The sequence below is a fragment of the Nilaparvata lugens genome, chromosome 2 (assembly GCF_014356525.2).
Source record: "Nilaparvata lugens isolate BPH chromosome 2, ASM1435652v1, whole genome shotgun sequence".
In the NCBI taxonomy this organism is placed as follows: Eukaryota; Metazoa; Arthropoda; class Insecta; order Hemiptera; family Delphacidae; genus Nilaparvata; species Nilaparvata lugens.
In genome coordinates this window covers 90,294,075-90,311,299 of record NC_052505.1, presented here as the reverse complement: position 1 = coordinate 90,311,299, position 17,225 = coordinate 90,294,075, and the positions used below count along the sequence as shown (strand labels likewise).

The 17,225-nt window shown below is 33.9% G+C and overlaps 2 protein-coding genes across 2 annotated transcripts in view; one reads left to right on the top strand and one right to left on the bottom strand.

The window, feature by feature from the left end:
* Positions 1 to 1,196: 1,196 nt before the first annotated feature.
* LOC120350044 (sodium/potassium/calcium exchanger Nckx30C-like) lies at positions 1,197 to 11,220 on the bottom strand (the record flags this gene model as incomplete). Its single annotated transcript, XM_039422083.1, is given in 3 exon segments — positions 1,197 to 6,215; positions 9,582 to 9,718; positions 11,105 to 11,220. Coding segments are annotated over 3 exon segments (494 nt in total), but the record flags the coding sequence as incomplete, so codon positions are not given.
* A 3,683-nt stretch (positions 11,221 to 14,903) lies between these two features.
* Positions 14,904 to 17,225, top strand: part of LOC120349718 (sodium/potassium/calcium exchanger Nckx30C-like) — a 22,238-nt gene continuing 19,916 nt past the window's right edge. Inside the window, exon 1 of the mRNA XM_039420252.1 lies at positions 14,904 to 14,925. Coding sequence (XP_039276186.1) covers positions 14,904 to 14,925 — 22 coding nt within the window. The remainder of the gene's footprint in view (positions 14,926 to 17,225) is intronic.

The following is a 17,225-nucleotide window of genomic DNA, read 5'->3' as shown; positions in this document are numbered from 1 at the left end:
GCATTATAGACTATATCTAAAGAGTATCTACTTTGATAAATTATACATAACTGAATAGTAAACTTATTCAAAACATAACGATCGAGTAGTTTTTTTTTCATTAGAGGTTACAGTCTCCTAGATAAGAATTATTTTGAATGGTTTATTTTATGGAGTCATTCATGCTGTTTGGATTCTATTGCACGGTATTGAATATTGTGGCTGCTTTGTGGAAAATAATTGTTGAGTGTTTTTGAAAAAAATTGTTTTAACCAACTCAGAGACTTGTAGGTAGAAAATTGCTTGTAATATAATATTGAATTGAAGAATAGTCATTGAAATACATGGAAATCATTGTATATTGAATTTACCTATACAGTAATATATATATGCATATAATGATAGGGCAACAAAAAAATTAGAAACATACAGTGAGATATGAATTTAATAATTCAGAGGTACTCATGAGATAGCCTTTCATGAAGTCAGATATCGTCAATTAAAAATCTATTCTAAAACATGACACATATCATAATTATATTATCAATTTATAGCGTTAAAGGACCAATACAACAAGAAAAATGCCAGGTTCATAAAGAAATATTTGCAAACCAATGTTGTACTCTGGTAGCCTAGATGAATAATAAATATAGATCAGGGAAGAGAAATTATTTTTTCTTTGTCTGATATTGAAGCTCTTTTACATAAGAGCTATAGATATTTGATTTGTTTATTCACTTCTAAATTATTAAGAACCAATGAGAACAATAAAAGAGATAATTATCCTCAAACTATTAACCACAAAGCCAGCCTTTTATACTGTTAAAATGTATGTTTCTTGAAGAAGAGATAATATAGAGGAAACCCTTTTGAAGAGGGGAAGAGTATAAGAATGACCGAGCAAATAGAGTCTGAAGAGAGAGAGAGAGAGAGAGAGAGAGAGAGTGACAACTTTTCATGATTAATTTATAATGCCACATTGGCCACGATTCGGTAAATTGTTGTAACATTCCTTACAACTTGAAATGATTAGAAGTGACTCAGCTTGCTATGTTATCATACAAATTATAGGAGAACAGATAGGCATGGTATTAAAAGATGATCGGTAATAATTCTAGGCACTTTTAGCTTTAATAAATACTGCCAATTTTTCCATTAAAGTTATTCAAACCCGTTACCATATTCAGTTTAAATCACTTCGAATGTGAGCGAAAATTTTAACTGATACGGAAGTATCAAAAGCTTTGATACATGTAGCTTTCCTATTCCTGAATAACTGTTTCATAGAAAAAGCATGAATTTCATTTTGAATTAAGATTTTCAGTATCTAATCTATTCTTGAAATTGATGTTGTTGAATTATGAATACCACTTCATTATAGTCAATATTTTTAGTATTTTTATAAGTCCATCAGAATGGATTAACTTATTCCAAATTTTGATTTAGATTGTGTTCTATAACATTCATTCCATTTTTTAAAGTCTTGTACCGCTTGACGAAACGCCCAAATACTGGCTATTTGGGGGTCTCAGACTACACATACTATAATAGATGCATTGGAAGTCAAGCATTTCGAATTAGGTAAATTTTGTTCTAGTTTAGCTCAAGGAGAAAGAAATAGCTCAATATTTGTCTTTTTTTTCTCTTAATCATCTAAATGATGGGTGTACAATTTGAGAATAAAGAATGTTGTGCGTTTTCTATAGCACGGTTTGATTGAATATCCACTTATCTTAAATTTGAGTCTAATTTTAACTGGCACTTCCGAAACTATCAGAAATGTGCTATCCAGTAAATTAATCGTTTTGGATAAATGTACAATGAAGTGGCCAAATTGAACAATTCTATAATAATATATCAAATTTCAATCCAACAACTATTCGAGATACTTATTGAATCGGAAGATTATAAAGAGATTACAATATTTTATGAAAAGAGTAGACATTTTTTACTCTAATCCTAAGGTTTATCATAGCCAAATTCTCTGATTCAATACTTATTGAACTCTGTCCCTTCAAAATTTTATTTGAAATCTTCCAAGAGTTACTATTAAATATTCTGAGCACAATTTTGGTGATACGTATACTGTATTTTTCTTCTAGTCTTCAAGAGACCGTCTTCCCATTGATTTTCGTATCACATCTTATCCTCTTTAACAAGCTCTCAAAAAAGTAATAATTGATTTTGCGCATTCTGAATGAATTGCGCTCTTTATTATATGGTATACTTTTTTGAAGAAGATACAGTATGTCATAAGTTAGTATTACCATGTTTCTTCAAGTCCACTAAATGAAATATGATTGATATTATTTTGTAAAAAAACGTTTTCTCGAACAGGATATCATCCAGAGAAATCTGTGTTTGAACGGCAACTCTGTATATTTAATCAATTAGGCTCAAAAATTCCACCTGAACAATATATTCAACAACTAAGCTTAGCTTTAAAAATTAAAATTATCAACTCCTATTTATAAACTAACCACTTGTCTTGTTTTATTGTTTCTGCACATTACAACCAATTTCTAAACGAACACTTTTTAATACGCACACACACACGCACACATCACACATTACGTGTTAGATTATATCTTTAAATGTGATACTTTAATTGAAAGCTTTATATTGAGAAATTATAATAATAGACAGTACATGTAATCTGTAATTACACTTGCACACACCTTCACTCGGAATTTACATTGAATTGAAGGTCTTATTGCTTACATCTTGGCAAAATCACTTTATATTTCACAATAATTAACGTATGATAACGACTTGACACTACAGAATGCATGGAGAAGTGGAACTGATTACCTTCATCATTGATGACAATAATTAAAATTACTCAACCATTTCTATTTCTATAACAGCTTTGTAGCTAGAAAAATTCACTTTTTAAAAAGCTAATTTCCAGTCTAAAACGCTTAAAATTAATTTTATCCTTTCCACATTAATAGAGTGGTTTTGTATTATGAATCATTATTATTACAGTATCGTATTATTATTAGACTATAATTATTGTAAAAAATAATCAAGCAACACCAAATTTACAATTCAACAACATTGATATGGAAGTATGTTTTAAAAGTTGTAACATTTGTTTATGCGAGCAAAAATAACAACATGCCACAAAAGTTTATATTTTTTGGCGCGGATCATACAACCAGATCATTATTTATTTATTACATATGTACACTTGCACCTACCACAATCGAGTGAATATTCGCACCCTATGCTATGTCTTCTAAAATCTCTGAATTATTTGAGAAACTGTACAAATCTGGCTTCTTGTGAAGTGTAGTTAGGAGTATATTTGATTTCTGACACACTAGGAGTATAGGTACTTCAACTATGTCATTTACAGTAGAATATATGAGGTAACTAATTTTACAATTCCAGATTTACATTAAAGTCTTAGCTACAATTTACCTCACTTGTCATTTTTAGTAATTAAATTTCAACAATAAATTAAAAATATATTCGTGTTATAATCGATAACATTCTTATTAAATCTATACTTTTGAGAAAGGTTTATGGAGTTATTCAATAGATTAGTGATCCATTCATTTGATAATCATCATATCATGTTGAATGTAATGCAAGCTGTTAGAATTCTTATAGCTGCTTTCTAACATAAAATAAGGCGATTACAAAGGCTACTCTATTGACATTAGAACTGTATTATAAATATCAATAATTACAGATTTATTCTTGATACAATTTTCAATGTAAGAAATTAAAATCAAATAATAATAATTATAATATTATACTTGTGAGTTTATAAAATGTACTGTAAACTCTAAATATACAGTTGTTAGAGGATTTGAGGTAAAAAAAGAATCATAATATTATTTGAATGAGTGTTATGGGATGAGTCATGGATGTAGAGGAATTATAATAATTTGAAGAAGGCAGATCAAAAAAGTGAGAAATTAAGAAATGCATTGATGTTATGAACATTATCTAAGAATGAAGAGGTCCTTTTCTGTCACAAACAGTTTAATTTATTTGCAAAATCGTCTTCTAAATTCAGCTTCTTGTCTGTTTCCAAGTCAAGGATTCCGCATTTTTAAGTTTTTATTTCGAACAGCTTAATGCTCAGCTTAATTTATTGAATACCTGAATAAACCTTACAATACCTTACTTTGAATTAATTATCTTAAGTTGTTGGAATTATTTTTCGTGTTTATCATTTCTTCACATTATTGGTAACAATATTAAAAAATGTATATTTAACAATTCAATTAATATTATATTATTATTAATCTTATTTGGATTCTCATCCAGTAAATGCTTCTCCTAATTAATCAAAGTAGCCTACAGGAAAAATTCTTGAATACTGAATTGAAGAGTTATCTTCTTCTAAAATTTATAAGTAGGCCAATTGGGAAATTAAATTGTTATCGTCGTCATAATTATCATTATTATTATTATTATTGATTTCCAAAAACAATCTAATTTATATCAAATTGGTGTATAATAGAGCTTTCTCACTCCAATCTAGCCCATTTAATGGTAACATTATTTATTTCACATATTTTACAATAGATATTACCAACTAAATAACTTATTTACATACTTATTCGCGATGAGTACTTATAAAGTGGAAACAATAGAACGTCTGTGGGATGATGTTCTCAAGAGATATCTTGGGAGAACTCATTCGATCAATAACCAATAGCAACAGGTTGAAAATAACGGGGTCTGTTTCAAAGAGGTTTGATTTCGATCATGTTTCAAAGGCTGATTTCGAAAGGTGTTTCAAAGGCTGATCGAGAATTAGCTTGATTTGTATTGCTCATTTTACTAGAATCGAATCTTCGACTATGATTTAATCATTGATAATACGTTATGTGGTAATCAAAGACATTCATAGCTTGAGTAGCCTATATCAGTCATGATTTGAAAATAGTTTCTTTGTTGAGATCAATAATATGTCTCAATAATTTTGATAAAGTTAATATTTCATTGACAATTTATATTTTATTATAAGAAGACTTTCAACGACAAAAAAAATGGCAAAACATTTACTTACGAGTAGTTGGGTCAGTTTTATCAGAGGCATCTAAGGCCATGAATTTCCAAAAACCAAAAGTTGAGAAATCAATATTATTTGTCTACGATATCCTATTTTCTCTACTCAAATATCTATTATCCAAGAGAAAATAATGGTGAATCAGTGTTTGAACAATTACCCTGAATAAATTGCTTTTTGTCATAAATAGAATTCATATACTTCAAAAATCACATCATTAAACTGATTGGAAGGGGAAAAAAGACAAACTATAACACAAAATACCTTGTGCTATTTCTCTCCCGAATCTAGATACCGTATCCAACACTGTTTAAGTTGATACACCTTCGATTTCTTCAACAAAGTTATCAATTCTTGTTTTTTTTCAACAGAAAAACAATAACATCAATAGGGTTAGTATAAAGTGTTACCTCATGGAAAACAACATGAATTTCTATGTATCTGTTGCTTTTGGAAGTGGTTGTATCTTTGAAATGGATGAATTAACAAAGACAATAATAACATCAATAGAGTTATATTATTAAGTGTTACGGCATGGAAAACAACATGAATTTCTATTTATCTGTTGCTTTTAAAAGTGGTTGTATTTTTGAAATGAATAAATCAACAAGTGTTATTAGAATCTTGAGTTTTGAATGAGATGAGATGAACAAGAGCACATTCTAAGTAGTACAACATCATGAATAAACATTTCTCGTAGTGAGTATTTATAACAATAATTTTCATCATTCATAACGCTTAACTGTAGGATATGTAAAAATAGCTAAAATATATTACAGATCTAGAATTCACAATATTCTCTATTATAATTAAAACTTTTAATTACTTTATAAAAACCACTTAATAATTCCTCAATCACAGAATTATTCTAATTTATATTATTATGTATATGAGCTTTCTCAAATAAAATATAATATAATTTGTTATTGGTGTGAATGTGTGCGTGCAATCTCTAGCAGCAACCTAAAATGGACATACCAAGACTTTGTACTCGAACATGAGAGACACCGCAACAAAGACAAAGTAGAGCAGGAACATGGTGAAGCCCAGACTCTTGTTCATCTTCCAATGGAAGCAAGCAATCGACATTATAACAAAGAGGAGCATCAGGAAGAGGATGGAGATAGAGCACACCATTCCCACACTGTTCACCTCCACCGGAGTGCCGTATATCAGCCCATACAGCAACCAAGGCACTGGCAACCTACACACAAAAACACCCAACAATATATTTAATAATAAACCATCTATCTATAGCATATAATAATAATCAATCTCTCTATAGTGAGGTCCACGTTATAATGGCAGTATTTGATTGACATGAAACTCTTGAAGAACTACAAAATGCAAACCAAACACAAAACTTAAAGCCTAATTCGACCTGTTGTAACGTACGGCTGTGAATCTTGAACGTCAAAAAAGAAGACAAAAACCATCTAGGCGTTTTTGAAAGGAAAATCCGAAGAAAGATGCATGGTCCAGTTAAAGAAGGAGAGGAGTGGAGGAGAAGAACCAATTCAGAGCTCGAGGCATTGATAAAAGGCCGAAATATTGTAAAAATTATAAAGGCGCAGTGGCTCAGGTGGTTTGGACATATCTGTAAAATGTATAAGAATAGAATGCCATAATATTCAAGGAGAAGCTAGATTCAAGAAGGAAGAGAGGAAGACCGAGAATAAGGTGGGGAGATGAAGTGAGAGACGATCTCAAAAATAAAAATGGGATGTAGAGGATGGAGACAATTAACAGAGGACCGAGAAGCGTGGAGAGCTGTAGTGGAGGCGGCCAAAGATCATAGGGGTGTAGTGCTAAAAAAAATGTTGATTGACATTGGTGTTGCTATACTTGTCTATCATTTGACGAAGCAGATAGCGCTATCCTTTTCTACCTCCGCAACGTTGGAATATTGTTTCTTAACAAATAACAAATTAAATGTAATTAAATATATGCAATATAATTAATTAACAACATATTCAATCTCAATTATTATAAACATTTTATCATTGAAAAAAATATATTTTCTTGACTAATAGAATATAATTAATTATTTTGAACAAGAATGAACAGTTGATATAAAATCAGATACGGTACACTAGTATCAGCTATCCTTTCTAGAAGGCAGTGGCAAGGTAGAGAATCGACAACGCTGTTCTTTCTCCACTGCCATTATAACGTGGACCTCATTATGGTGAAGTTACTCCATGATTACATCAATTAGTCGATTCTTGTTCAAATACTTGTCAGCAGAAATAGCCAACAATATGAATTATTCATTATTTTTACAGATAACGTAAAATCAGTCCGGAAAGAATATCATCATGTTTTTGAATTTGAACAAGTTTCAATTCAGTTATATTATGATTAATAGATACTCAATTTCAAAAGTATAAGGGGCATCCAACAACCAAGAGCCATCAAGTACTGTGTTCGATGAATATCAGTCTTACTCTATGTGGTTGCGTACCGGTATCCATTCAAACATGAACGGTTATTAAGGACGTTCTTGTCATTCAGCGTTGTCTTACACACGGACACCACTGTTGTCTCACTAGTGTTCCAATTTAGTATGGCTACTATGAGCCTATTGTTTCCCACAATAATTATTGTTTTCTACTGCACCAGTGCAAATTTACTTTATTGACCGAGCGAAGTGAGGTCTAAGATTCAAGTCGACGGTTTGGCATTTCTCTTAATGTTTAAATGTTTATATGTTGCGCATTTACGGCGAAACGTGGTAATAGATTTTCATGAAATTTGACAGGTATGTTCCTTTTTTAATTGCGCGTCGACGTATATACAAGGTTTTTAGAAATTTTGCATTTCAAGGATAATATAAAAGGAAAAAGGAACTTCCTTCATACGCCAATATTAGAGTAAAAATCAGACTATAGAATTATTGATCATAAATCAGCTGATAAGTAATTATACAGATGTGTTGAGAAGCCAGTCTATTACTGTACTAGCCGTCAGGCTCGCTTCGCTCGCCATATCCATCTAGCCAGGGGGCTGCGCCCCCTGGACCCCCGACTGGATCGTCCAAGAATGAGATCAGCAGGCTCGCTTCGCTCGCCTGCATTTTTCATTTGAGCATTTTTATCATATGTTAGGACAATCCAGTCGGGGGTCCAGACTAAACGTCTGGCTAAACGGATATGGCGAGCGAATTGAGCCTGACGGCTAGTAATATAATATTCCCAGGATTGAAGTAGCAGTGCCCAATCAATTTTTCCGCGATAAATGCATTTAAATCTTCAACTTGGTGCCAACCTAACAATGTCAACTCAACTTAATGCCAACCTGACAAAATTATTAATTTAGTTGCCAGTTAACAACTGTTTCGAAGAGGTACTCTATCTAGATTATAGTTCTATATTAACATTTGGTATGGAAATTTTCAATTATAATTAAGAGATTGGGAGAAGAAGAATATACATGCTAAAAGATGAACTTTAAACCCTTAAAAACAACCCTTAGAGTTAGAATATTGCCAAAAGATTTCTTAGTGCGCCTCTAAAGAGCCAACTGAACATTCCTACCAAATTTGAACGTTTTTGGTCCGGTAGATTTTTAGTTCTGCGAGTGAGTGAGTGAGTCAGTCAGTCAGTCAGTGAGTGAGTGAGTGCCATTTCGCTTTTATATATATAGATTTCCATAAGGTCTATAGTTTCAATCAGGTACTTGTGGATGAGAATACTGCGTGAGGTCTACTGTTCACAGAACTACTAGTTTGTAGTCAAATAAGTATCAATAACAGCTACAGATTATGCACATCAGACGCATGATTCGGTGAATACTACTGTAGATCTACCAGTAGGCAAACCAATTTTACTAGTAGCTCTGTGAACAGTAGACCACACGCAGTATTCTCATCCACAAGTTACCTGATTGTGACATAGACCTTATGGAAATACAGCAATAGACTGGCTTCTCCACACATCTGTGTAATTACTTATCAGCTGATTTATAATGAATAATTCTATAGTCTGATTTTTACTCTAATGGCGTATGAAGGAGGCTTCTCTTTCCTTTTATATTATCCTTGAAATGCGAAATTTCAAAAAAAACTCTTGTATATACGTCGACGCGCAATTAAAAAAGGAACATACCTGTCAAATTTCATGAAAATCTATTACCGCGTTTCGCCGTAAATGCACAACCAAAGACCTTAAAGATGCATAGACTCACATGCAGCGCTAGTGTCGTACTTGGAATTGAAATCCGCCATTGAGGGGGCAACCCATAAGATTATTACATACCAGTGCCACCAATGCCTTTGTGATCTATAGTATTACAAATATATTTATATAATATCTCGTGCTAAAATACCCCAATGGCGGCCTTCAATTTCAAGAAAGAGCTATCATTGGGAAGGGATAGGCATTGTGGGTCTATATCTCTTTAAGTTCTTTGTGCGCAACATTCAAACATTTAAACATTAAGAGAAATGCCAAACCGTCGACTTGAATCTTAGACCTCACTTCGCTCGGTCAATTGATTAAAAAAATCGTAGATTCAACTTATCATCGCTTGATTAGTTTTTCTGGAGGAACTTGAATTCGTATCAACTCACCCAACAGTAACATCAAAAATGTTACTTCCAACAGAAGAAGACACGGCCATATCACCAAAGCCTTTCCTCGCGACAATGACACTGGTGATAAGATCTGGTATCGAAGTACCAGCGGCTAGAAATGTAAGTCCCATGACCTGAAACACAAAGTTTATTTTTGAATCGACTACTTTCAACGTCTCATTGAGACTCTCACGAGCAAAGAGTATTACACTTCCTTTGGCACAAAAACTCGAACAGAAACGAGGTAAGAATCAATTTGTTATGGTCATAATGCTGAAAATGAACAAAATACCGGTAGTACTGGTTATTCATTTTATCTCTGCTGTTTCAAGATTTTGTGAGAGTATGCGATTGAGAATAGTAGCCTATTTTGATCACTGCTATCAGTAGAGTGCTAACCAGGTCACATTCAAAGAGACTTATTAAGACTCTTATGAGCATAGAGTATAACTTTTTCTTTGACACAAGAAAAATCCCGGAATGAAACGAGAAAGAACCTAATTTATCATGATCATAATGAACAAAATAGTAGTGGGTTTTCATTTTTTGGGGGAGGGGGGAAATGAGGTTGAGGTTTATGGTATTTGGACCACAGTTTGTTATGAGTGAGATTGCAATCAAGGACATTTGATACAATGTGATACGATTGCAATGAAGGACGTTGCAATATAACCTTTTTCATTCTAAGAAATTATTGAGTGAGATGGATTTTATTCTTGATAATCCTAGAATGAGATAATAAACAGTATCAGCCTACGTTCTATGATCATAATGAACAGATTAGTACTTATTCGATATCTGCTTTTCACGATTTTGTGGGAGAGAGGTAGTGAATGGTAGATCTATCCCGATCACATCTTTCAGTGATTTGGGGACGGTAGTAATCAATGCCGTAATGTAAAGATGATTTCTAGGAAAAATGAATATTGAGTGACATGAATTCTATTCTTGATTTAGTAACAGTCTACTTTTCTAAAGGAGTAATAGCTTAATGTAACGAAAACACAAATAGAAGCTGTCAACCACTTTTTGTGGTGACAAGAAAGCATTTGACATCTTTTTTTGTGTTTTTATTTTGGAAAAATACCACATCACACAAAACTGAACTGTAATCAATAAATGAAGTTTTTTATATTGAAAACTTTAGATACCATAATTCAATAAAATATGAAACTATTGTGAGAACTCATCAGGAATTTAGGTAAATACAGTTGTTGATTATTAACACAATGTAGAATAGAAAATAATGAAGATTGGTTACATTGCATTATAGATAGTTAATTAATGAATAATCTGTATTTTCCAAAAAAAAAATAAATTGGAGAAGTCGGTTGAGTGTTCTCACTTGAGTTGCAGCATACCATATAGTTTATCATTGGTTTTCGTGATAATAATGATATTATGTGCTAATAGTACGGCTGATGATTATTAGGAAAAACTGATGATTATCAAGAAATGTTGAATGATTATCTAATTGTATGTATAATCAGAAAAGACAAAATTGAAATTAAGAAACTCACTTCTGGAGGGATGCTGAACGTATCACCAGCCACATTGGCCCACCAGACCATGAGGTAGGAGTAGGCTGCGATCCACAGTATACTTCCTATAAATGTTATAGGAAAAAACTTTTTTCCTGTTGACAAAAAATACGACAATTAGAAAAAGCTGCATAGAATGATAAGGATTCAATTAATAAAAGAACTGAAACAGATAAAACATTGTGATTGCTATCAAGAATGGGATAGATTACTGATAGATACGTATTGTAAGTTACTTAACATGTAGGTTATATATCATGGAGAAAATAGCATAAGGGGATATCCAATGGTATAGGTTGTTTGAGTTCCATATTTCAAGCCGATTTTTGTCAACTCAAGCCGATTACTGTCGAATACTGTCTATTATTACTGTTTTGGCCGGGTGAGAATGTAAGAACGGCACAGTATATGAGAGACGACAGCCAGATACCAGCCTAAACATCTAGCCTCTTACACCACGTTACATACGGTACCATAGATTCGCGAAAAATATACTAGGACTATCGGCTTCAGTTAACAGTGAAACTTGGCATGTAAGCGCCCTATACAATGGGATATCTTATTATGCTATATTTTCTTCATGTTTATAATGAAACAAAGTGCAGTAGGCCCGGTCATAGTGGCTTGAGATCGTGACAAGTGAAAGTGAAGTTTGTTTTGATACTGTCCTTGTACAAAGCTACTTACTTGAAGCTCCTGTATACAATAGTATTTGATTCAATTTTCAATTAATTTTCTTTTTAATTTTCAATTTTAATTTAATCATACAAAAACTATCAATAAGATTGGTATGTAGGCTAATAGCTAATTGGATTGAATATTTATAGCAATTGTGGAACGTATGGTTCAGACATTTCAACTTATAAATCAGCGTTTCTGATGATGAGAAGAATAAAATCAAGGGTGAGCGGATATGTTGGGATGGAGGGGCGCTTCTCACATTTATAGACCTTCCATAGGCATTTTATAGGTATTGATGGAAGTAAATTATTCCGAAGTCCCTTACGCAAACATGTCAGTGAAACGTTCCATGAGGAATATCGATTGAATTCAATACGTAAGATGAATTTGGACATGATGAATATGTTCTGTGAGAAAATATCAATATTATGTTTAATGGAAGATTAATTATTGATGCAAAGATCGTCTATTTCCTTATTCCATGGAGAAAGTGTTAACATGCTTCGCATAAATCATTCAATTCTTAACTTTCCTTGCGCTACTAACGTAGGTAAGGAAAGTATTGCTTTCCGAAAAAAATTAAGGTACCCAATTTCTAAATTTCTATACGTTTCAAGGTCCTCTGAGTCCAAAAAAGTGGTTTTCGGGTATTGGTCTGTATGTGTGTGTGTGTATGTGTATGAGTGTATGTGCGTCTGTGTACACGATATCACATCTCCCAATCAACGGAATGACTTGAAATTTGGAACGTAAGGTCCTTACAATATAAGGATCCGACACGAACAATTTCGATCAAATGCGATTCAAGATGGCGGCAAAAATGGCGAAAATGTTGTCGAAAACAGGGTATTTCGCGATTTTCTCGAAAACGGCTTCAACGATTTTGATCAAATGTATACCTAAAAAAGTAATTGGAAAGCTCTATCAACTGCCACAAGTTCCATATCTGTAAAAAATTTCTGGAGCTCCGCCCCATCTATGCAAAGTTTGATTTTAGATCACCAATTATCAGGCTTCAGATACAATTTAAACAAAAAAATTCAAGTGGAAAAAATTGAACCTGAACTTGACATGTTGCATGCCACTTGAGCCTTGCTCAAAAATGTGTGGCTTCACGCAACTAAATTTTAATAATAATAATAATAATTGAGCATGAAAATCTCTACAATTAATGTTCAGTAGCATTTTCACCTAAAATTGAAAATAAGCTCAAAATTCGAGAAAATGTTTCATTTTTGAAAATGTTTTATTTTCGAGAAAATTATTCAATTGCAAACTGTTGGCAACTGTTGATTCTATTGAATCATTCACTATGAAGAGATAGCAGACCTCGTGTGTCTACAGCGTTATCGTCCTGTCACCAGCTGGCTCAGATCTTTGAATAGTAGACTTGAGATGCGCGGGACACTAGCGCGAGAACACTAGCGTCAGGTGATCAATTTTCATAATGGCAAGGAAAGTTGTGTGAGTGCGCCACACCAGATTTTTTAATGATGTTTTTTTTCGAGTCATTTTATCTACTTTTCAATTATTATAGTACACTGTTATTTTGATGTTTCGACTTGGCCTGTATGTGTGCCGTATTTTTTTTGGCTCAATAAATTGAATTTGATACGGTACACTTGATAACTCATTAATACCTACTCTCGTCTTGTCCCGTATTATAGGCATTTCAACAAAGCAACAGAGAAGCATTGCACTCAATAACATATAGCCTAATAGTCCCACACTATACAAGGTATCTTACTAATTCGTTAGAAATGAGCTGAGGTAGGAACAGAACGCTCAGGTCGATATGTAAGTTTCAGCTTGCTATCGACTTTCTATAATATTATTATCTATAGCAATGATTCCACTAGTTTTAATCATTGCAAAGCTGTTTAGTGGCATCGATCTCCACCGCGACTTACTCGCTCTGTTCGCACCTTAAAGCAGAATTCCCACACAACAGTGAAAATATGATTCTAATTAGTTCTAATTCTATTCTTCATACTCACTCGGCCGGGCTGGGTGGGAATAGTCTAATTGGAACTCGTGGAAATTATATTTTTACTGTTCACTGTCACTGGAGTGTGCGACTGTTATCAGCTGATTCCCGAACCCAATTAGCCGACTGGGAAGCTTCCTGAAATATCGCTTCGTGAGCAGAGAGTATAGAATGTAACATTCTACCCTCACTGTTCGTGAGGCTTGATTCTAATTCTCTTCTGATTAATCTTTTCGTATCGGATACATCATCAAAGTCTGGTCCTATTGGATCAATAGAGTTTTTCCCGAAAAATGGCTTTTCAAGACGTTGATGTTACTATGAATGTTCTTATTTGTTCATACAAGCAGTTATTCATACAGTAGTTGAAAAAATGTGTAAAAAATCCATCTTCCAGTTGAAATTGATTTCTTCCTCCTTCATCTTGGCCTTCTCATCCTCAATAATCACTTTTTTTCTTCCCCTACTCCATTCATCAATCTACTCATTTTCCATTTTCCATAATCCATTCATTAACCTTATTCAGATTCTCTCATTTATTCCAGAACTGTTAAAAGAAAATGCATTTTCCATGTTTATCAAGGAGAATCTTGCTAACAAAATTTGAAACGAGTACTGTTCAATTGACCTATATTCCTGTACTCGCTGTAATTGAAACTATTCTACTGGCTGGCTTGTTTACAGTTTACTATTGCCCTAGAAGCCAGAGAAATCAGATCAATTTCCTCATACATTAGTCCCCTGAAACCATTAGCTTCATGGAAGTGCTTTGTGAGACACTTACTTCTTTCCAGTAAATACTATTACGTATTATGACCACGAAAACAATTGAAACTCTCGGATAAGAATTGAAGCTTGAAAACGTTTTTTTTTATAGATTTTCTCAAAGGTGTAACACTGAGTACCAGTTTGAACGAAACTTCATTCTAAACCCGATTTAACCTCATGAATCCTACCATCAAGTTCAGTTCTTACTTCTAATTCACATCATAATCCTAATGCACATTATAATCCTAATGTTCATTATATAATCCTAATCATAGAAATCCCATACAGCTTGAAATCTATGACAGCTCATGCTATGTTCTAATGCACATCAAAATAATAACAATGGCACTTCAGGACTCGAAAGGTTAAGGCCGGGTTTCTAGGACACCTAATAAATCTAAAGGAATATTAAACCTAGATTCAAACTGTAGGATTTTATCTGTAGGTTATTGGTTCATTTGATTTAATTAGTATCCTCTGAAGTATTGTAGAAACCGGTCCTATCCAAATCAAATCTCGTTTGTTATAATATGGTCAATTTTCAGTTTAAGCCACCAGCTAATTCAATTAACTAAGTTCAAGCTTTAACTGCGCAAACGGCACTAATAAGTTTTATCAGAGAAATGAAAGCGTTTTGAACGGTTTAACGTTTTGAGTCGAATTTTTCATTTTACAATTTGACCTACATAACACCGGAGTTGATTGGATGTTATAAAGAGATTTCAACTCGAAACTCTTTAATATTCTGGTATTTCTCTTTTTGGCTCGCTTCTCGAAAAGAATGCTCCATCGAGTATAGGCTACTATTTTGATTGGGAGGCATTATAATCATCAAACTTCAAAACTTGAGCCAGCTTTGAATGGTGGTGTTGGAAGTTGTATTTTACAACAATGAATGGTGCCGATATTCGAGCAAATGATTAGAAGATGAGTCTGGCAAAGCAGATAGGGTAGCATTCACCACAACAGAAGAGGCAAGCCAGACCACATGCCCCATTGCATGCTAACGTGTAAACACTCTCAGCTCACTTTAGGGAAGCATTCATCACAACAGAGGCAAGCCAGACCGCATGCCTCATCGCATGCCACATTGCAAGCAACCGTGTAGACACTCTCAGCTCACTTTAGGGTATAGCATTCATCACATCAGAGGCAAGCCAGGCCTCATGCCTCATCGCATGTCACATTGCTAGCTACCGTGTAAACACTCTCAGCTCATTTTAGCAGAGCTACTAGCCATTCCAGATCAGTGCCGCTTATAAATTATACCCTCGTCGGAGAATGTGAACAGCGACAAACGAAATTCGCCGTCTCTTTTGCACCCTTTATCACTCGCTTGCACCCCTCATCATTCATACGTCATACGTCCAAACGAGACCAAACCACACATTCACACACATTCATACAAATTCACACACATTCACAGGTCACACATCCCTTCTAAACTTGCCGGCAATGATTTATTGCAGCGCTGACTTATTCAACTAATGCCAACTCCGGTGGTAATCTCTTTGCGAACCGGGATATTCATGTCCATGAATTCTGTATATTTGAAAACTATCTGCAAGTCATGGAAATCGATTATCCAATTTGTTTGGATTGAACAAGTATTTTCTAAATTTGTTTACTGAATCAGTTCACTGGTCGTAAACATTGATTATATTATTGTTGTAACTGATAATCTTTTTCTACTTCAGGATGTTGATTGACAAACTTTTATAGAACGGCTAACTGATTTTCAACGAATAAGTGACATAGGTTGTCTATTGTATTATGCTACTGAGTAAACAATGCTACTTTGTTTCAATACTTATATATACTTATAAAATACGGGATAATTATGGCAATTACCTGAATGCACTATTGTTTGCAAATGATTTATGTAACTTAGTATTTAAAGCTTCACTTCCGATTTGGTTCTGATAGTCCAGTCAATATAGACATTTAGAAGGGAGTGTGCTTACGAAATAAATTGTAGTTCAGATTCTTCAATATGCTGCTTGGATCCATAAAAGGAGTCTAGAATCAATTATGCATGCAAAATTTCCTTGTTCTGAACACAGAGTGACTAATAAATCTCGAATTTTCGTTTCTCTTTCAGTTTTCAGCTGATACTGTTTTGAGAGGAATTGGAAGGTATGCAAACTGATGACGATATTGGATATGGGCCAGACCACATTAAGCGTTTTCAGGCGTTTTGTCAGGCGACAACCCAATCAGCCAATCGGAGAGCTTCCTGCCCTGCCGTCTCTAAAAACGAATGAAGAAACGCTTTATATGGTCTGACCTAAGAGTGGAAATGCTGAATGAGGGCTACACGATGCAAAATCGTGTCAGAGTTATGTCATGGAAATATCGAAGAGGCCTATTTCTCGATAAACAAAGTGTGAGACAGTGAATGTTCCAGATCTGTATAGGCAATCCAGTCTGTGTCTACCAAAAACAATAACGCAGGCAATAGATTTTCTTGTGCTGCTCATTTTCAGTAGTAGCTCAGCAGTAGCAGCATCAGCAGCAGCAGCAGCAGTGCTCGTGTGTCACATTCATTCTATTTCCTCTTGCGCAATGCTCTGATTCCGGTTCACGTAGTGCTATGTGACCATGTGACTTCGACCTTCATTGCTGCAAACGAACGGAACGGTTTGGAAAGGGAAAAAGGGTTTG